This window comes from Protopterus annectens, chromosome 3.part1 (genome assembly GCF_019279795.1).
Source record: "Protopterus annectens isolate FY-2018-M chromosome 3.part1, PAN1.0, whole genome shotgun sequence".
NCBI lineage: Eukaryota > Metazoa > Chordata > Ceratodontiformes > Protopteridae > Protopterus > Protopterus annectens.
In genome coordinates this window covers 75,622,926-75,645,980 of record NC_056732.1, presented here as the reverse complement: position 1 = coordinate 75,645,980, position 23,055 = coordinate 75,622,926, and the positions used below count along the sequence as shown (strand labels likewise).

The 23,055-nt window shown below is 40.3% G+C and overlaps 1 protein-coding gene across 1 annotated transcript in view; it reads right to left on the bottom strand.

Annotated features, from left to right (window-relative positions):
* FAM91A1 (family with sequence similarity 91 member A1) overlaps window positions 1–23,055 on the bottom strand; it is a 1,899,235-nt gene that overhangs the window by 495,900 nt on the left and 1,380,280 nt on the right. Inside the window, exon 17 of the mRNA XM_044066590.1 lies at window positions 19,977–20,111. Within this exon, the coding sequence (XP_043922525.1) occupies window positions 19,977–20,111 (135 nt within the window). The remainder of the gene's footprint in view (window positions 1–19,976; window positions 20,112–23,055) is intronic.

The following is a 23,055-nucleotide window of genomic DNA, read 5'->3' as shown; positions in this document are numbered from 1 at the left end:
TAATTGGAGGTAGCCGACTGTGAATAAACAGCTTTCTTTTGATCCACAGGCAAGGTCCTTTGGAGAAATATGTCAATCTTCTTCATTAAATCCCTCTGAAAACAAGTAACATGCACCAAGTAATTCAGCACTCTTACTAAAAATTTAGGCAAGACGTAGACATGCTTCCTGAATCTGTCCAACACCCATGACTCCCTGTTACGAGTTTGGGCAAAGGAGCTCTCTTCTATAAACTCCTTCTTAGTGGCAGCTACTGCTAATGTGGAATCTATTGCTAGACCCTTGCTTCAATTCCTTGGAGGAATCTAAGTGCCTCCTCTTACACTTGTTTCCAGTGAAACTCTGATGTGGGAGGTCCAGGAGAGGACTCTGAAACAAATACAGTCTCTCTAGAGAAAATAGACTCAAAGCTTTCAGAAACTGGCTGTCCCAATGGGAAAAGGACCGCAGGCTTCAGATCCTGGGAAATCCTCTGGGGATGGACTGGATCCAGCTTTGAGAGGGCAGATCTCTCTCTATGCTGACACAGCACTCTCTCAAAAGCCTTGAATGCCAAAGCTTGAGATGGATGTGGGAAATTCTGCAGCAGGAGTTGAAAATGCTGAAATTAGCGCAATCCTGGATGCCATCTGACTAGGATCCAAGGCTGACATCAGAGCCAAACTATCACGCTCTGATGATTCTAAGAGAAGGAAAGACTCTGAAAACTTCAGATCTGATCCCATCCTGTTGAAGTCAGCACCAGCAGTCTAGCGCTTGGTCTCAGACTTCTCCAACTGAGCCAGAACTGACTTCATCAGAAAACTTAACAGGATTAAGAAGAGTGTAACCTCAGCTCTGATGCAGACCCACCATGGGCCATGGTCCACGGGCTCCATCCAAGGAGACAGATCAGAGAATGTGCTATTAAAGATCGTGGGGGGACGACAGACATTCCTCCTGGATCAGACAGTGGTCGGTACTGGGAGTACCCCCAAATTGATCTGGATCTGAAGGAATCCTGTCCATGTCAGCTTTGGTAAGGTTCTGAGAGGACCTAGCTGACCTCAAGGAAGAAATCGATGAAGGAGGCCTCAGATGGATATCTAGGTCTATCTTGTAAGATAGGAGACCACAGCCTACATGTAACAGGCTCCGGTGAAAAACTAGGTAGCGTTACTTGGCTCTGAAAGTTTAGAGATATTTCCTGGAGTAGCTGTAACTGATGAGGGCATCTGATCCAGAGATGATCTCTTTGAATTTTTTTTTTCAAACACCTTTGTAGAATTATCACTTGTGACATAGGCAAATGTACATTCATATAAAAGTAATCAAACTATATTAACATAACAAATATTATATTTCATACATATTACTATATATCATATAACCTAAGCAATATTACATAAACTATTCAATTCTGCCATTTTTTAAACAAGAAATATCTTTTAGTACATAGGCAATCATACATTTACATAAATAAAAAGAACGCACAAACACAGTCCTGGTCACAACTATTTTGCATCACAAACCATACTGACACACTCCCAGTTACAAACATTACACATAATTTATAATCTAGCCAATCTTTCTCACTCAAACATTACATAGCTTATTTAAGTCCTGCCGCCTTTTAGACCTCATTCCTCCCTTCTATGTATTGTTCTTACAGTTCCCATTTTTTTTTCCTATGTTGTTGGCTTCTACCCTTTTCTAAAGATCTCAATTCCAGTAGTTTTATCTGTTACTACATTCACTGTTTTAGATTTTGACTTCCATTTTCCAGTAATTGCTTTTTTGGCAGCCATCATTATTAGACACAGCAAGGCCTTACCATGTCTATGCAATTCTGATTCTGTATAACAGCTCAGAAAAATCATATCCCTTGTCAGACCAATTTGCTCACCCAGCATCAATGACAGTGCATCCTGCAGGGAATCCTTAAAGTCCCCTAACTCACCACACTCACAGAAAATATGTTCCCAATTACCTCCTTCTTCCCCTTCACACCTCCAACATTTACTGTCTGCTGATGAAAAAAATATCTGGAGTCTTCCTCTGAAGTTTTTGACCTGTCTTTTTCTGTTTCCTTCTGTTTTTCCTTGGTTTCAGCTGCCTTTTTTGGTGGCTAAGAAAGAAGGAGAAGTAGCAGCTGCTGACTTCCCTAAAGTTGATGAGGGCTTTTCTCCTGAGGATGGCTGTAGGAGACCCTTTAAAATAAGTATATGCCTCCTCTCCACTATGGGTGTTTTCCTCAAGGATTCACAAATCAAGCATACCTGCTCTAAATGAGAAAGCCCCAAGCATTTCCCATGGCATGCACAACTGAACTCAGAAGCTTATGAGAACAAGCAGTACACTTCTTAAAGCCGGATGGCTTATCCAACAACCTGATCCCCACAAAAAAAAAACAAAAAAAAAAACATAAAGACAATGAGAAAGATTATTATTTTTATTACCTCAGGGATCTCTTCAGTGGCTCTGCTGGACAGAAGCACAGGGAACTAATCTAAGGGGGCGGCGAAAGCCAACACATTCTGGCTAGGCTTATAAATGCCTTTGGGCAGATAGCCTAGTACCCACCTATGAACCTATATATATATATATATATATATATATATATATATATATATATATATATATACACATGTATGTGTGTGTGTGTATTTATCTTTAATTGTACATAGAGAAAGTACTCTATAAGAAAAGCAAATCTGCATAGATTATTATTATTATTATTATTATCATTAAGTTGGAAAAGCCTAATGGTAAGTGTGGGCAAGTCAAAAGGGGAGGAATACTATAGATATAGATTTTTTTAAAATTGTATAATAAAAGATGAATATAGTGGGGTAAAGTTTACTTATCTATAAAAAATGTCAATTATTCCATCCAAAATTCTCCTGAGCAGCAAGATCCGTTCATAGCTGTTTAGGTGGTAAATGAGATCTGAGGTACTTAGCTCTTCTCACAGGAATTATGGGTAGGGGAGGAGCCTTAGCACCATATCCAAAGCTTAGCAGTGGTTAAGAACCAGACCCATCCATTGGGGAATGGATGGAAAAGACATCATCAGATCATAGGTTTAACACAGGGAACAGTATACTACCTAATAATTCAATCATGCGACTGCACAGCTTATGCACAAGAGTTTCAGCAATGGCTGACAGTTCATGCAATACAAACTGACAGAGAAAATGAAAGCACCAATGAAAACAGCTAAAGCTCTAAGCAATAGTATTTATCTTTCCAAAACTGCAGGAACCACCCCAACTCTCACCAGATTTAACCACCATAAGATCATAATAGAATACTACACTTAACCCTAAAAGGCCTTTTTAGCCATGCCTCCCACAAACATTACAAAGATATCGGTCCCTTAGGTTTTGTGGAAGTATATAAATTTAAGCATGAACTGTCGAGCACTTACAAGGTGCCTCTATATAACAGAGGCAGAGGTGCAAGATCTGGCATTAACTTATGGTTCCCCATCCACTGATCCAAGATTTGCTTGAATATGTGCAGGGAAGAACATTGATTCATGTGGATGGGAAAACTGTTCCAAGAAGGGTTAGCTTCATAGACATGTAACCTGTCCCTCCAGCATGTTCTAGCTATGTTGCAGGTTAGGTTTACATCCCTGGATCATGTATTTCTGATGCTACTTGTTTTGCAGATGTGAACAGGTCCATTAAGGCTGGATCTGCAGATACTCTCTAGGTCAGGCATAGGTCACCTCTCAACAACCTATGGGAGACAGTATAGGGATAAGAATTTGAGGTGATATGCATAGGACTTATTTTTTAAACCTTAGCAGATTGGGGAATCTACCTCCACAAAAACAATGGTCACTAGTAGAGTGCCTCAGGGACTCCTGTCATGTAGTAATTCAGACGTGCTACACTGTCCTTTGTTTGGGGGGGGTTCCCTGCTTTCTTTCTTTAGCCATTGAGTTTTAAACATCTGCTTACCAGAAGATTGCAGGCACTGTTCATTCTGCTTTTTAAAGTAAGCTGTAAATGGAGAGTTGAATCTCTTGGCAAACATGGACTGGGAAGGCTGAAAAATAATGGAGATCTCTTGAATTGGCTTTCCTCTCTCTGATCACAGGTTTTAATGACCATTGCAGTAGAAGCACTACAAACTAATTCTCTGTCCAGGGGGAATTCAAAATTTAATTTTTGACACCCCCTTGTAGGTTTCGAGAATGCAACTCATGGAGAGTCACCAGTGGCAGCCAATGGTCTTCTGGACAGGGGGTCAAAACATTAAAAGTAAAAGTATTTTCACATCTCTGTAACACACACACACACACACACACACACAGTTCCGGCAGGGTTATATACACTTTACAAGCAATGATAATCACTTTAAACACAGAAGAGACCAAGTTACACAAAGCAGATTCCTCCTCGCAAGAAGAAATAAATTCCAAAATACTCTTCATGTTCTCACAAGCATAAACTTCAACATATGAGCTTGACAGTTGAGAATTCTAAAAACAAGTGAAGAAATATAATTTTTTCCCAAAACTATCAAAAGTCTTTCCATCCTTGTCAGAAGGACTAATATTAACCAAATGTTTAGCAGCAGCAGCTGCATTCACTAAAGCTATAGCTGCTGGATCAGCTCTGTAATTAGTATAGAAAAACTCAAAAGTCTGATGAACTGTACATAGCCTATCTGCCTGATTAGTAGTAACAGGCTGACTATCAGGAACACAGCAAGCTGCAACAAAAACATCCTCCAAAGTAGACAGAACTGCAGGAAAAGAAATGAATAGGTTCTGGAAATTTTAAGTGTAAAAAATCTAAATACTTTCTGAGAGGCTGAGAAATATCATTATTTTCCCACTGAAACAACTGATTCATTCTGCAAATACTTTCAGAGAAAGAGAATTCCTCAAAAGGACTGACTGAAGTCACACTATCCTCAGAATTTAAATCAGAAATCTGTGGAAACAACACGATCTGTCTCTTCACAATCACTTAGAGGTTCAACATCTTGAATCTCTTCAGACGACGAAGAATCCCTTTTTTCCTTTTACCAGGAATAGAGATACAAGAAGGGTCAAGAGCCTGCACTAAACCCTGAGCTTAGCACAATAAACTACACCTGTTCAGGGTGACTGTGACATATGGTTTAGGTTTCTTTCTTTTTGACAGGAATTTCTGAAGAATTAGACTCCAGCAATACCCTCCCTAGAGAAGGACACACCTTTCTGGTTGGACAGTGAGACATTCTCTCTGCCCCTTCTCCTAGGACTGACAACAGTGCCTCTCCACTTTCCACCAAGGGGACCACAAAAGCTTCAGAGGGTGTGTCTAACCTCCAGTATTTGGGGGTTGTAGGGACTATACCAATGGGACCCAAGGAAACAGATGAGTGTTCTGAGGAACAAGCTTTGGCCACAGCAGTGACCTACCTGCGACTGAGGCACTTTAGTAACTTCCTGGTGGCAAAGGCGATTTAACAATTATCTTCTTCTTGTGAGTTGAAGAAGAAATCATCAAGGAACTAGTAAGTTGTTGCATGGTGTTGTTCTCCCATTCTAGATACAGTAAAAGAGTCTTTGCGGTTTCTGTTCAAGCAGTTTTATTTTATACAAACACATAGTTACTTAAGGTTACTGACTTTAACTTATATACAAACTAACAACTGTGTTCATGCATGCTATCACTGTGACTGCTTGTGCAAAATGGCCCCATGGAATGCACGTGCTTGGGATTTTGTGTGTGCACGTAAAGCCTTGACACTCTTCTTAAAGATACAGCGCACATCACTTGCACTCCGATCTATATCCTCCATCTTTGAGAATACAAAACAGAATATCAGGACTGCTCCCGAATACCATAGGTGTTCCTCAGGGCTCGATACTGGGCCCACTTCTGTTTTCCATCTTCATAAATGACCTTCAATCAGTCATCCCTAAATCCACCTGCATACAATATGCCGACGACTCCACCTTAATCTGCTCCGATGTCTCCCTCTCGAATCTCCAAATGACCACACAACATTGTTTTTCACTAGTTGAAAAATGGTTCACTGACTTAAAACTTCTACTTAACCCAGCTAAAACCAAACTATTACTTTTCTTCCCTAACGTCTTCTCACCTCTAGGTAAAGAACTCCCAAACACTAACAACATAACCTTTCATATTAAATCCAATAATGGGACCCTCATAACCCCTGTCACCAGTATCAAACTGCTAGGTGTCACTACTGATCATAAGCTCAAATTTGACATACACATTACCCAAACAGTAAAGTCTGTTAACAAAAAACTAGGATCTATGTACAGAATTAAAAACTTCCTAACTCCCACTACCAAATTAACTATTGCTCGCACCCATCTCCTCTCTTCCCTCCTCTATGCTTCCCCGATCCTCTCTTTTCTCAATAAACGTGAACTTAACATGCTCTCTCTTGCCTATAACCACATTGCCAGATTTATTACAGGTTCCCCTTATCGAACCCATCACTGCCTTAATCTGCGAAGACTTGGCTGGTTGGAACTGCCAAATCTCCTCAAACTTAGCCAACTCGCCGAAGCTTATAAAATAATCAACCATCCTGATAGAACTCCCTCACTGTGCAAAATTCTAACTCCATATACTAACCTCAACAGTCTCCGATCATCAAACAGCATCCAGATCCTAACCATTAAAGCAAAAAATCTCAGGTGGGGATGCCCTTTATGCAAATTCCATTGGCAAGCAGTGGAACTCCCTGCCAAACAACCTTAGACTTACTTCTTCGCTCAATCATTTCAAAGCTAACCTTAAAGAATATCTCTCCACACAATGGACATGCCCATGTCGAGAACCTGACTAACTACATATCTCATAACTTCTAGTTCCACTTCCCTAGCCCATTTCCCTAATTGCAGATCTCTAAAATTTCTCTTTCCTTTTAGTAATAAGGAAAATCTCTGATTTCAGACTATTTTTCAGTATCTTTAACGAAATCAATGTTTTGTGTATAATTTCCTGTCTGTCCTTTAGTCTTATATAACATCTATGTAAATTTTCATTCCTGCATATGTAAGCTGTATTCTCTTGTTGTAACAATACTTTGAATCTTGCAATTTAAATATGTACTTCTATTGTGTATTGGAGCTTTTCTCCTCGGGCCTCTACTGAAAACGGATATGTATCCAGATAGACCAGCCCGGTTAACAAATGTAAAATAAAATAAAATAAAATAAATAAATAAAATAAGATCATACGATCTGATAAGTTACTGGCATGCAGACATCACAGGTATATATGTCATGCATTATACAATGCTAAATAAACAGATATACATACAATCAAGTTTCATCAGGTCCACATTGCTGCGCATTTCATGCTAGGCTTTGAAACTCATCCGTATTGTGTGATACAGAACAGTGAATGAGCTTTAGCAAATGGAACTGTCTCTGCAGAATGTTTGCCCTGTGGAATGTTCTGATCATTTTCTGGAATGGAGTCAGAATTTTGAACACATTCTGGTATGGGAACAGTGTCTAATTCACTCTTAGATTTGAAGTCTGCATCACAGAAACAATGTTGTGATGATGATGGTGATTCTGGCACAGGAAGAAGATGTCTACAATTCCTCCTATACTCCACACCACACCTTCGAGTCTACCAGGTAAGTTCTTGGTTCAGTACAGATGTCTGTAATCTGTCCTATTCGAACAAAACCTCTCGTTGTCTGGATTCTTATGGTCTCTCCTTCCTTCAATGGATGAAGTAATCTGCTCGATCGGGTGTAACTAGATTTCTGGATATTACACTTCTTAAACAACTGAGCCTCGATAGTTTTACTCTTCTTAGGTTTAGGCTTCACTAGACTATAATTAATGGGTTCTAGTTTGCCTGGAAAGTAGTCTCTGGGCAGCTGAGCCAAGAATATCATCACAGGGTACGTTTCTGAGATTAAGTAAATTCAAGAACACATTGGTATTGTCCCGCTTTGACCTTTCAAGTAATTGCTTTGCACTCTGTACTGCACATTCAGCTAGACCATTGGACTGAGGATATCCAGGACTATTAGTGACATGTACAAACTCCTATTCTTTTACAAATTTCTGAAACTGGCTAGTAAATTGAGTACCATTGTCAGAAATAACTTTATGTGGACTACCATGAACTGAGAAATGGCATTTCAATTTAGTAATAACAGCAGAGGAAGTCATGTTAGGTAGTAGATCAATCTCAAACCAATTCAAATAAGAGTCTACTAAAACCAAACAGTGTTGATTGTTCCACTCAAGATATCAGTTGCAACAACTGACCAAGGTAGTTCAGGAACTGGACTTAGCCGAAGTGTTTCTCTTTGCAAATGAAGTCTAGTACTACTGCATACTGAACAAGAAGAAAGTACTTTATCAATGTCTTTTGGTAAGGAAGGCCAAAACGTTAACTCTCTGGTTCTTCTCTTAGTGGATGTGGATCCGGGGTGACCATGATGCCAAATCTGGATATACTCTTGTTGTAAGAAAGCAGGAACAACAATTTTAGGACCTTTGAAAATAATGCCATCTTCCATCAACAATTCATCTCTGTAAGGAAAGTAGGCTTACAATTCAGGTGGTATACAAGAGTGCTTTGACAGACATCCAACATTAATGTAGTAACTGAGTTTCTGTAAAATTGGATCAGTCCGAGTGTGATCTCTTAGCTTATTAAGTCTAGTGGTGGAAAAATTATACACTGATACCACATCAAAGTCAAAATTCTCTGCGTCAAGCTTTTCTGTGGTATTTCTGGGCAATATGGATAAGGTTATTAGCCAGGTAAATCAATTTGCCTTTTGTGCAGACCATTTTGAAATTGTACTTTTGCAATTTGAGCATCATTCTCTGTAAACTCGCTGCAGCGGAATGCATAGGCTTCTTTAGAATAGTAACTTGAGATTAGCAGTCAGTTTCAATCTTCATAGCTCAACCATAAATATAAATCATGAAACTTTGCACATGCAAATACTACTGCCAAAAGCTCTTTCTCAATCTGAACATATTGCATCTCACTTTGGGTAATTGTTCTAGATGCATAGGCTACTGGTCTGCTCTCTTGAAGAATGACTGCACCAAGACCAAATTGTGAAGCATCACAGGAAAGAGTAACTGGTTTCTTCATATCATACTATCTTAATGTAGGTGAGTAGGCAATTTTCTGCTTAAGGTCTTCAAATGCCTTCTGGTGCTGTTCCTACCATGACCATGCAATAATTTTGTGTGTTAGCTCACTTAAAGGTGTTGTCAACTCACTGAAGTCTGGTATAAACTTTCCTAAATAGCTGATCATGCCTAGAAAATGTTGTAGAACTTGTATATTATCTGGTGCTGACATTTCAAGAATAGTGGTTTGCTTGATCAGGTCTGCTCTCAAGCCTGTACTAATAAACAAATGACCACTGTAGGTAACTTCTGAAAGTCTGAACTTACACTTCAGAGGATTGAGCTTCAAATTTACCTCACATGCTCTACCTAGAACATTCTTTAGGTTTCTGTCATGCTCTGCTTCACCATTCCCTCCAACCAATAAATCATCTACTATTATGGCACAAGGATAACCCGAAAAAATTTGCTCCGATGCACGCTGAAATACTTCACTTGCAGAATTTACTCCAAATGGCATCCTTATGAATCTGTAACTGCCAGAGTACCAAAAGTAGTTAGAAATGAAGATTTGCGATCAAGCATAATTTGCCAAAATGAACTCTGCATCCAAGACAGAGAAAATAGTGGAATTCGGTATTAGAGCTGCAACTTCCTCGACTGTGGGCATCGGATGATACGGTCTCTTCAATGCTTTGTTCAGATCTCTTGGGTCAATACATATTGTGACTTTGCCCGAGTCTTTTTTTGTGAGCGGCTAGCATGGACGATATCCATTCAGTTGGTTCTGTGACTGGACAAATCACACTTTGCTGCACCAGTTTATCCAACTGAACTTTAACTTTATCCTGCATACCTATCAAAACTTTTCTTGCTGGTATGACTACTGGAATGATCTCTGGGTCTAACTTCATGGAATACACAACTGGAAGTTTGCCTAACTTGTCATTGGAAACATCATCTTATTCTGAGAAAATGGCTTCTGAAAAATTAGAAATTGGAAATGCATTTACATGATGAACTTCTTTAGCAAAAGGAAGCATTACCATTCTCAGACTATCTTTGAGATCCAGTAAAGACTGCACTGGCCTTCTGACTGCATAGAATAACAAGCTGTAACAGTTTAGACCCAAGGACGCCGAAGGTCGGAAAGGAGAAGGAGATATCGAGAGGAAACCAGACTGTGTGCTCATGGCTCCAGAGGGGGACAGAGCAGGCAAGACTCCAAGCTGAATCTGGGCCCGAAGAAATTTCAACATCATCCTATCCACTTCAGTTTCAAACAGGCTCTGAGTGCATGGGACAGAGGAAGCTACTGACCCAAGCCTGGAAGGGAGCAGAGGGGAGGCAGAGACAGGAGACCTAGCTTGGGATCTCTCCAGCTCCGGGGAGAAACAGAGAGACCAAAGCCAATGAGAACCCTGGGCCAGCTCAGGTCTGGACTTGGTGGGAAGTTCAGCAGAGGAAGACTGGTCAGGAGACCTCTTCGTAGGCCGATTTTTCTCCTTATGCCTGGCTTGCTTCCCCTTCCTCTGGCTTCTTGGTGGGAGTTTGAGCCCCAGAAGCAGGGGGAACAGAAGTAGAGGCCTCAGAGGAGGGAGCTAGCAAGTCTTTTAAGATAAGCTTGTTCTTCCTGTCAATAAGCACACAGGGATTGAAGCCCACGCAAATCGAGCTGAAGGAATCAAGATGGGGAACCCGCAAACACACCACACGCACAGAGTGTGGTCATCAGATGGAGGAATCTTGTGCCCACACTCCGTATACGTCTTGAAACCCGGCTTAGGGGTGTCGGCCATAGGAACGAACGAACACACACACACACACACACACACACACACACACTCCACACAAGAGAACAATGATAGATAGAGAGAGAGAAAGGAAAGAAAGGATAGCAAAAAGTTCTTTTTTTTTTTTTTTTTTACTGAAAATGGACCAATGCAGGGATAGAAGGATAGATAGACAGAGAAGAAAAGCACATGAAAAAACTTGCTCAGCGAGTATAAAACCCTGGAGGAGCTTAGAGAAATGGTGACCTGTGCTGTTCAAAACGAGCAGCAAATGAGATATGCTGGGAGGATGGAGAGTGGGGCATTATGCGTAGGGGTGGAGCTTGGATTTTGGCTCTGATGCTGGAGTATACGGCCGAGTCAGATTCGTACCGGATCGGAGTCCCACAGGTTGAAGACCAAATGAAAACAATTTCAGATACAATTTTTGCATCATGTTAACAATACTTTCCTTACCCTACTGTCTGTGGTAACCCTGAACTACTCCATAAATTTGAAAACAGTTGCCACTACATGCTGAGAATTGAAAGCATGTAGCAGCCAGTGATGAAGGCTGACATTGGCTGTGGTTATTTTTGAAATTTCTAGTTTCATGACAGGAGCACTGACTTTGTTCGTATTACTGCTTAGATCTGCAGAACTTGTTGCATTTTTTGAAACTGCACCATTTTTGTTTTGTTGTTCTACAAAGGTCAGCATTTAGAAAATACATTTTTTGTTAAATGTTGGGATGGGAATAATATTTAGTTACAGTTTGCAGAGCCTTCCCCAATCTATTTAATCCTTCAAAATGTTTTCCAAAGGAAATCCAACAATAAGGTAGGATATAAAGGCTAACTGAAGCAAGTGTGTTTCTACATGTTCTATGAAAGAATCTCTTAAGATAATCAACGTGTAACAGGTGCTCCTAAACTTATTTCCACAGCATCCTAACTCCAGTCTACAGTGTGTTAGCCAGTAATACTTCCAGTCATTAGGCAGAGTTCAACAAATCACAATGACAAAAATTCAGGAGACAGTAGACAAGCCCGGAATATAATAAAACCAAGAATTTATTCTCCTCAAAAATGGAAATCACAATGACAAAACTTCAGGAGACAGTAGACATGCCCGGAAAATAATAAAAAAAAAGTTATGTACTCACCATAACGTTCCATCTGAGTAGTTCTACTTCATTTGTCTTCAACCTGTGGGTATTGGATCCATATCGGATCCGAGCCGACAACTTCACAAGCATCTGCTCCAAGTTCCAAGCTCCTCCCCTTACCCATAATACACCACACCACTATCTTCCAACCCTCAGACTGAGTTTGCTGCACCCTACACTGAACAACCCGATCCCAAAACACCTTACACACACACATAAAACCAGCTATGAATGCTGTCCATATGGTAAGGCCAGGGGGAAGGCGGGAGGGACAGCTGAAGACAAATGAAGTAGAACTACTCAGATGGAACATTATAGTGAGCACATAACTTCTTTATCTGAAGTAGTTTACTTAATTTGATCTTCAACCTGTGGGACAGAGTCCCCAGCTACTAAACACCTGGGTGGCCCTCATGGAAGGATATTCCGGAGCACCGTGGAACCAAAGGATACTCTCCTTTGAGAAATCAAATCCAATTTATAGTGAGAAATAAAGGTATGAGATGAGGACCAAGTAGCAGCAGAACAAATGTCGCCTAAAGATACTCTCGACCAAAAGGCCGCGTAAGTAGTCATGGACCTTGTCGAGTGAGCTCTAACCTGACCTGGAGGAGACAAACCTTTATCCTTGTAGATCTGAAGGACACAGTGAGATCCACCTGGCAATGGTCACTTTGGAAATACGTTTACCCAAAAAAGGTTTAGAAAAGGGCACAAACAGCTGGTCAGATTTATGAAAAGTTTTGGTCCTGTGCAAATAGAATCGTAACTGTCTATGAACATCCAACAAATGCAACTTGTATTCAATACAGGTAAATTGATAGTTTGATTGATATTAACCTCCAATGCTACTTTTGGAAGAAAAGAAGGATTGGTGCGAAGAGAAACCCTGTCCTTGTGGAAAATCATGTATGGGACTTTGAAAGACAACGCCTGAAGTTCTAAACCCTCCTAGCAGAGATGATAGCCACTAGGAAGACTGTCTTCCAAGACAAAAACTTAAGATCTGCAGTTGCTGCCGGTTCAAAAGGAGGAGTAATCAATGCTTGAAACCGGCTCAGCTTCCCAGACACTGCAAACTTTAATAGACCAAAAGAGCGAAAAAACACATAATAATTTTATACATATGAACAGATAACTTAGCGCTTTCACCCACATACATAGGCATCATCAGAGTAAAAGAGCCCTTCATCTTTGTTACATTTAAAGCTATTAGTTACAGACACACCCCTCTAGGCAACCAACCCCAACCAAAAAGCAATTTATAAATTAAAGTCACAGTAAAACATCACTCCTATGCTTGTTGGAAAGCACAGTTACTTGTAACTAGAAAAAATATATTATTCAACTTAAAACACAAACATTTTAAAAAATCTATATATAGACATGTTTGTATAAAAGTAATAAATACATAAAAATAATAAATAAAAAATAATAAATAATAATATAATACTTAACATTCTTCAAACAAATGTAGATTTATACTTTAAAATGCTAGTGTGATCATTAATGCCTGGAGGTCTAGATGCATCCAGCCTCAACTGCCAGATGCACTCCCTCATCTCAAGTAAAACTTTTAAATCACCTCCTTTGTCATTAAATGGAATTCTGTCTATTACAAAAAACAGAAATTTCTTAGACAAGTGGCAGGAGTTGCCATGGGTGCTAGGTGTGCGCCAATCTATGCCAACTTGGTACTGGCGGAATGGGAGATGGAGAAGGTGTTCCCTACTGAGTATATTAAACAGGTAATGCTGTATTTGCATTACCTTGATGATATACTAATTTTTTGGACAGGGAGTAGGGACGAGATCCATACATTTGTTGATTTTCTTAACAACACTACCCCATCCTTAAAATTCACCTACACTATACATGGGGAAACCTGCAATTATTTGGATATATTGTTATACAAAAACATGCATGACGTTAGCCTAAATTCGAGTATATATCGCAAGAAAACTTATTCTAATAGTTTATTGCATTTTTCAGAGTTGTCATCCCCACTACATCAAGAAGAACTTGGTCAAAGGCCAAATGGTTAGATTATCCAGGCTGATTAGTGAGGATGAACGGCTAAATACTGAGTTGACCAGCTTGACTGCTATGTTCACAGAAAGGGGTTATCCACAAGAAATTTTGTCCAGAGTTAGAAAAGAAATAGAAACTAAGAGAATTACATCTTTTAAACCTATTTTGCATGGGGGTTTAATGAAGGAATTCCAGGAGGGGAACGTGTTGGTCTCAGAGTCCCATGCACAACACAAAAAGCAGGCTATGATTTTGCCATATAATGGGCAGGCAGGACAAATTATTAGAATTACTAAGGACACTTGGCAAAGTTCTTTTGACAGTGATACTATAAGTATTATAGGTAACACCCCAACGTTTACATATAGTAGGGGTAGGAACCTTAAAGAATTGATGGAAGCTGAAACTAACATTGAGACATACAAGAGCTCCAAAATGAGTAAATGTGGAGTTTGTAGTATATGTAAGTTTATTAATAATGGCCCTTATGTGGCAGTTCAAGGCTTCTATAAAACTATTAGGTGTCCTGGATTCTGTAACTGTAATACTAAGATGGTAGTGTACATTGCTACATGTTTGAGCTGTTCTACTTTATATGTTGGGAAAACAACAAGAAAGTTAAGGCTCAGAATCCTGGAACACCTAAGAGACATCAGGAACAAAACTAACAATGCCTTGTACATGCATAGTCTGAGTTGCCCTAATTTTAAGAGATTTCTGTTTTTTGTAATAGAATTCCATTTAATGACAAAGGAGGTGATTTAAAAGTTTTACTTCAGATGAGGGCAGTGGAGGCTGGATGCATCTAGACCTCCAGGCATTAATGATCACATCTCAATTTCTAGCATTTTAAAGTATAAATCTACATTTGTTTGAAGAATGTTAAGAATTATATTATTATTTTTTATTATTTTTATTTATTACTTTTATACAAACATGTCTATATATAGATTTTTTAAAATGTTTGTGTTTTAAGTTGAATAATATATTTTTTCTAGTTACAAGTAACTGTGCTTTCCAACAAGCATAGGAGTGATGTTTTACTGTGACTTTAATTTATAAATTGCTTTTCGGTTGGGGTTGGTTGCCTAGAGGGGTGTGTCTGTAACTAATAGCTTTAAATGTAACAAAGATGAATGCTCTTTTACTCTGATGATGCCTGACTATGTGGGTGAAAGCGCTAAGTTATCTGTTCATATGTATAGAATTATTATGTGTTTTTTCGCTCTTTTGGTCTATTAAAGTTTGCAGTGTCTGGGGATCTGAGCCGGTTTATTATTTACAAATTTCTGGTGTTACATTGTGTCGGCTGGATTCTATTTTGTCCGGGCGTTTAGGGATTGGTTCCACAGTGTCCGCCTTCTTCCAAACCCGCGAGGTGACTAGGTCCACTAATGGATCCGTGGCAGGGGACACTCAGCAAGTAAAGGGGCCCGTGCAGAAAGCCTCCAGGAACATGGATTCATCCAAGGCAGGTTTTTGGGCAGACCAACCTCCCCACTGGTGCAAGATTTCCATGATGTCTTCAAAGGAGACATCCTTGGGAGGTGATCAGGTGGAACCTTCCCCATCATCCAAATCAGTGTACTCAGTGAGGGACTCTGGGGAGGAGTCCAAGTGCCTCCTCTTGCATGTATGCTTGCGAGGAACCTCTCTGGTGGGGCTTTCCGGAGGGAGCTAGCAAACAACTTGTTCCTCAAGGGGAACTGCCTGGGGCTCCTTGAGCACTGGCTGTCCCTGTGGTAAAATGATGGGATTCAGACACAAAGCAGAAGGAGTCGGGGTGGAGTCCAAAGATATAGTTAGGGGCCTCGATCCATTGGAGAGAACCCTTTCCACAACATTGAATGCCGACGGAGAGCGAGCTTCCTGTGACACCATTAAGGGAACCACTTTCCTTGAATCCGACGTGGGAATTGGAGCTGGGCCCGAAGTAGATGGAGCTCTGAGGAGGTGGCCGTGACCCGACAAAGTTGGAGCCGACAAACAGCTCCACCCCCTCGGATCTGACACTCAAGCTCAGGGTCAGAGAGCCACTCGAATTCGAACAAGTCAGATCTGACATGCTCCAAGCAGCTGCTGGCATAGAGGAAACAGGTACCATCGGCGCCGACCCCCTGACTAGGGGAACTCTCAGATCCATGTAATCCGAAACTGAGGGTCGGATCGGAGAAGGAGATATAGGTGTAAAGAAGGGAAGCGAGCTCCCCCCTCCAGAGGGAGAGGGGGTCGGGAAGACTCCCATCTGAATTTGTGTGCTGCATAAATCTCAGCATCATTTTATCCATGTCAACTTCAGAGAGACTGAGGGTGGACTGCGACGAAGCCACAGACTCTGACCTGGCAGGTCGAAGAACTGAGGCTCTATAAGATGGTCTTGCCTCCTCCGGCTCTGTAGAAAATCTAGGAGGTCGGAGCCGAGGGGAGTCATGGTGCCTAGACGGGATTTTGGTTGGAGGCCCGTAAGGAGCCGAAAGATCCAGGGACCTCTTTCTCTTGTCGGATCTATGCTCTCTCTCCTCCTCTCTGCCTTTTCTATGCTCCGCTTCCACAGGCTTAGAGGCAGGAGGATGAGTCCCAGCCTGGGAGGGAGGAGAAGCAAGGACAGGAGTAGAAGGTGAGTCGGTGGCAGCCATAGCTGTGACCAAAGCAGAAGAGGAGGCGGCCTCCTCCGTAGAAGGGAGCAGGCCCCTTCATAACTAGTTTTGCCCTACAATCCTTAAGGGCGTGCGGGCTAAACCCTGTGCAAATACTGCAGTCAGTAGATAAATGGGCCCCACCCAAACAAAGCACACACAGAGTGTGGCCGTCAGCAGGCGATAGTTTGTGGCCACACTCAGTGCATCTTTTAAAGACCTGTTTAGGAAGATCAGCCATACCTCACTAAACAAGAAAAAACTTTTAAGAGACACACTCCACTCACTACACACTCAGAACCTTGAGCACACAGAAGGCTGAAGGGGAGAGGGGAAAAGTCTAACTACTACAAACTACCTAAAACTAAGACAAAAATACCTTAACTTGAGGCACCAGCGAAGGGGAGGAAGGAAGGAAGGAAACCTATGCTACCAGCACACACAGAAAAACACTAATAACTTTTGAAAAAGACCTATTCACAACTTGGAGCTCAAGAATCATGATGCGTTGGAAGCCACGGCAAACGAGGTCTGAGGGTTGGAAGGTGGTGGTGTATTATGGGTAGGAGGAAGAGGTTGGAGCTCGGAGCAGATGCTTGTGAAGTTGCATGCTCGGATCCGATACCTACAGGTTGAAGATCAAATGAAGTAAACTACTTCAGATCCAAGAATTTATTCTCCTCAAAAATGAAAATCATAATGACAAAAATTCAGGGCATGTCCACTGTTCTCCTGAATTTTTGTCATTTTGATTTTTGTTTTTGAGACGACAAAGTTTTATCCAAAGAAATGTCGTTTTTACAGAGTTTAAAAAATCTTCCCTACAAGACCCATCTTTAAAGTCTGTTGCGAAATTCTGAATTTACTTTCCCCTCACACTCAACTATGCTAGTCTGTAAGCTAGTAACCATAACAAACACAGAAGAGCACACACTTTTTGTTCCCCCAAACTACTGTCCCACATTCCCTATCAGTGGAAGAGTATCTGAATGCTGCCTTTCTGAGTCCTTCTGAGGAACTAGATGTACTACAGCCAGATCAACCAATGGATTTCGTTCTCTAAAGCCCTGTAAAATGTATCAGGCTTTCAAGGAACAGCTGACTGGACACCAGGGACTATATTTATAAAATATCATGAAAATAAAGATGACTTAAGGAGGTGGCTATTAGGAGCTTGACACTCACAAGTTTAGGAACTGTATATATCTCTGCAAAGAGGTAGGCATCTGAATTCCCCTTAAACTGTTCCTTTATTAATTTTCATGTCTTTCTAAAAGAAGCATCTCTTGGTGGAGATTCAGAGTGTCAGGAGAAACTTAAGTCATCAACTCCAGATTCTATGCTTTACCCCAAATGAGAAGCTATCAAATCTTCACACTGAAAAAAGTTCTTCATTCTAAGAACAGGAAGATGAAGCATGTTCTCTTTTTGAACTCCTAAAGTTGTAGGTTTAAGCTGCACTATTAAAAATGAATTAAAAAAAAGACATAAATCCTCACCTGCCAAATTCCTCATAATCAAAATCAATCTGGGATAGAGCTATAAATGCTACATTCTCAATCCCTAAGCAACAGTGCTAAACTAAAACAACAGCAGACATCATGGCTCTCTGAGGTGTTAAAAACAAGAAAAGAAATGCTGAAACACCTATATCTGATGATCTCACCCTTAGACATCCTTACTAGATGAATAGAAAATCAGAAATCGTGGCATAAAAGGGAGTCTGTATATACAGATAGTCACATTAGGCATAGCAAGGATCACATCAGAAAGCTGGATACAAATATTAGTGATAAAAGACTTCAACTCACTTATCAACTCTGACTGTTCACGGGCCATGTTAATAATTAAAAATAACATTACCAGATATCTTCTTTTTTTTCCAAGCACCTTTACTGAATTATCACTTATGACATAGGCAAATTTACATTCATATAAAAGTAATCAAACAATATTAACATAAACATTATACTTCACATATATTGCTATACATCATATACCCTAAGCAATATTACATACATTATTCAATTCCTGCTTTTTTAAACAAGAAACATCTAGATATGGTTTTGATGTCAGCCAGGAAAGAATTAAAAATACCAGACTAGGAATCCATCATAAGTACTGATGATGTATGTCTATGTGCACATATATATGCTGGAGTTGTGCAACTGCAGCAAATAATGACATACTCAAATGGCACTCATAACAAAGTCATTTGCCAGCTAATATTAGCATGGAATATTGCTTTTATGTTAGGTCCACTAAAATGGTGTTTGTACTCTAGTCCCTTTAATGATGACGATAACAATCCACTGATGAAGAACGAAATAAAAGCATCCTCAAAGAATAAAAGAACACCAAGATGATATTCAAAAATTGTATACTACCCAACAAACTAAAAGCACAATGTAATTTAATGAACTTCTCAACAATTAAAAAAAAACACCAAAAGTCACAAAAAGTCAAAAACCCCACTAAGGGATAAATCCTGAGATGGGACATAAAGGCCTCAGTCACGGTACAGTACCTGGGAACCTACTCTTACCATAGAAATATCTAGCAGTTTCAAGATGGTTTTATACTAGAAAGACTGAGTGTAGGGAGCTTAACTACAGAGGGAGACTAAGACATCTGAAATTGCATTTTATCAAATACAATTTATTAAGGGGTGATAATACAGACATATAAATGTTTTAAGAATGACATCATGCAGACAATATTGAGAACACACTTTATGAATCATAATATGGTCACAAGGATTTCTAACTTGATAATCAGCGTAGACAGGCAGTTAGGCTCACAAAGCAGAAAATATTTTCAATACTGAACTGGGAAAATAGGAAATAAACAGCATACTGAAATTAAACAGACCCTTACACATCTTTAAAATTAAGGCTCATCAATTATTTCAGAATAGCACTGACTAGAATTGGTCCTCTTGGAACAGAACTTGTAATGACCTCTTATGAAGTCCATAGCCTATCAATAACACTAAAATACAGAATTTGACAGTACAACCTAATGAAATCACTGATAACGGCAGGTTCCAGTTTGATCTTAAAAATACAAAAAATAGTATCACAAAACAGGTGATTCTGCACTACAACAGCAGCCAGTGCAGATCCCAATAAAATTTATAAGAACATAAATTACAGTACAAAGAAAAACAACAGAGGAGAATGGTCTTAAAAATAAGTCTTTAGCTTTACAATTTATGACTAATTAAGTGAAAAAATACCATAAACCAAGCACCCATCAAAAAATTACATAAAAAGTAGTATTACCTGAAAAATATCGGGTAATTTGCGAAGTCTTGTTCCCTTTGACAGCAACAGAGATGGTGGTCCTTGTCCAGTAATATGATACATATACAATTTAAACCACACTGAACTCACTTCTGGAATAGGTGGTCCAATATGCTACGAAAGTAAACAAAAAATCAGTATGAAAAGTAGTTTTCATCTTACAAACTGTTAATTCCACTGTAGGACATTAGCCTAAACAGTGTTCTTACAAACCTGCTGAATATAAAAAATATCTTCACTACTAATTGTACTAAATGGTTTTAGTTAGAGGACCAGCACAACAAGAACACACTAATAAATCTCACAGGACACTGACTGTCCAGTGCTGGTGTTGTTCACATGACAAATAGTAATAAAGTTCATGCATTTATATTTATGTTTATGTGTTTGCATGACGACCACAAGAAGTTATAATACAAGAACAAGTATAGCCACATGCAATTAGCAAAAACATCAAAGAAGCAAGTCCACAAGTCTAAAATAAAGGGGGCGCTGGTGTTGGGTCTGATTTCGCAAACCACTGAAAACTTCTCATGTGAAGTCTGGCCAAAGAAATCAGATAAAATCGTAATTGTCTATATACATTCAGCAAATGAAGGCAGTATTCTCCTTTATTTGAGTAGTTAAGAAAAAACACTGGTAGGTCAGTTGTCTGGTTAACTGTCAATTCTGAGATAACTTTGGGCAGAAAGGAAGGGTTAGTCCGGAGTGATACTCTGTCCTTATGAAAGACCATGTAAGGGCATTTTATACACAAGGCCTGAAGCTCGGATATGCGTCTTGCTGAGGTGATGGCTACTAGAAATAGTGATTTCCAGGACAAGAACTTTATATCGCAAGTGGCAGCAGGTTCGAAAGATGATTGTGTCAGGGATTGCAGTACTAATATTAAACTCCAAGGTTCGATCGGTTCTTTGAAGGGTGGCCTGATATGTGAGACCCCTTTCAAGAGGGTTCTACAGAGAGGATGGGAGATTAAGGATGAGTCTTGGAATCCATTATGAAAGTTTAAGATAGCAGCCAAATGTACTCAAATGGTGGAGGCTGTTGATTCTGAATGAAGACGACCTGACAATAATCCAAAATCCCACTAACAAGAGCTGAGCAGAGGTCTAGTTCTCTTTGTCTGGACCAAATAAGAAATCTCTTCCACTTGCTAGGATAGATTTTCTTGGTGGATGGTTAATGTGAAGCCAGAAGAATGTTACTTATCGGGGAGGTAAGGTTATTCTGCCTGGCAATTACTGGAAGTGGAGAAACCAAGTTGTCAGCTTGAGACTGGATATGTTTGGGTAAATAATTCTTGAGTTGGATCCAGTATCCACGGTTGGCATACTAGGTGAGGCCAAAGGAAGGGAAACCAAACTTGTCAGGGACAGTAGGTAGGAATGAAGATAACTCTGTTTCTCAGCCAAAGGGCCTTCTTTAGAAATTGTGGGATCAGGGGAAGTGGAGGGGAAAGCATACAGAAGTCCCATGGGCCAATTGTGTATCAGAGCATCCCTCTGGGACTCCTCCTGTGGGAGAATTAGGACAAGTAGTTGAGACTTAGATTAATATTCAGTTCTTGCCATTTTTTAAGAAGATCTGGATATAAATTACCATAAGAGGGCATGTTAAGAATGCGAAGCCCTTGTGGAAATATGCCTAGTTCCAAATATGTATCAAAACTAAACCTTCGCCATTGTAACTTTTTAAAAGTTTTTACCTTATTCTCAAAGGTTTTTAGTGAGGACAGGAATTCATTTTTCTCGATGTTACATTTGTAACCCTTGTAGTTCCTTCCACCATTGTAACTATGCAGTTCAGCAATGGATTCCCTCTCGCCAAAAAATTCTGCAAGGTTTTAATACAGAAAGAACAACGCTCAAAGGTTTACCAAAAAAGTAGAACAGACGAAAAAACACAAGGTGAACCAATGATGAAGTGGAACCGGCAAACAAAATGTCCAAAACACCAAAGCAAAAGCAAGTTCCACAGCTTTGTACAAATTCTTTTAATAAAACAAAACTTTCAGACATAAACGTCCTCTTCAGTGTTGAATTAGGGCAAAGCAGCTGCTGCATTTGTGATTTGCTGGAAAGGCGAATAGGTCGCGGCAAGGCTGGCCCCAGCAGCTGAAGATCTTCGCTGCAATAGCTGGATTGAGGGACCACTCGTGCGGTAGGAAGATACATCTGCTCACTTTGTCTGCAATCACTCGAGAATTCCCAGGAATATGGGTTGCAATCAGAAAGCGGTTGGAAGCTATCGCCCATTGCCAAATTCTCATGGCCTCTCGACACAATGTTTAGGACTTCGTTCCCCTTTGTTTGTTGATGTACCAGACCACTGACATGTTGTTGGACTGGATAGCAATTGTCCCTGACCGGAGGACAAATATGAATGCTTGCAATGCTAGAAGCACTGCCCTCAGTTCTAGATAGCAATTGTCCCTGACAGGAGGACAGATATGAATGCTTGCAATGCTAGAAGCACTGCCCTCAGTTCTAGAACACTGATATGCAGGTTGGCCTCTATGGTTGACCACGTACCTTAGACCGCCTTTCCCTGAAAAAGCCCCCCCCCCCCTATCAGGGAAGCGTCCATGGTCACGATGGCCCTGGGTTGAGATGGGGAGAAAGAGCAACTCCATAGGTCTTTCTATGGCTTCATACACCAAGTTTAATCTTGTTTGCATCGCTTTGTTATGCGGATCTGAAAGGACATAGGATGATGTGAAGGATACCACTGTGTTAGTAGCAGCCTCTGAAGAAGCCTCATGTGTAGTCTCACCAGAGGCACTATTGTAATTGATGCTGACATTGATCCCAGAAGTTGGAGGACAGCCTGAGCTGAAACTTGGTCTTGAAACCATATCACCCGGAGTTGGGACCTCAGTCTTTCCAGTCTGTGATCTGGGAGGGAGACTAGGCAGGCTTGGGTACTGAAAGTTGCTCCTATAAATTCCAAGGTTTGAGAAGGAGTAAACTTGCATTTCTCTCTGTTTACTGACATTCCTAGGTATTCTGCTAGTGTTAGAGAGCAGTTTAAGGCTGTAACCAGTAGACGCTTGTTG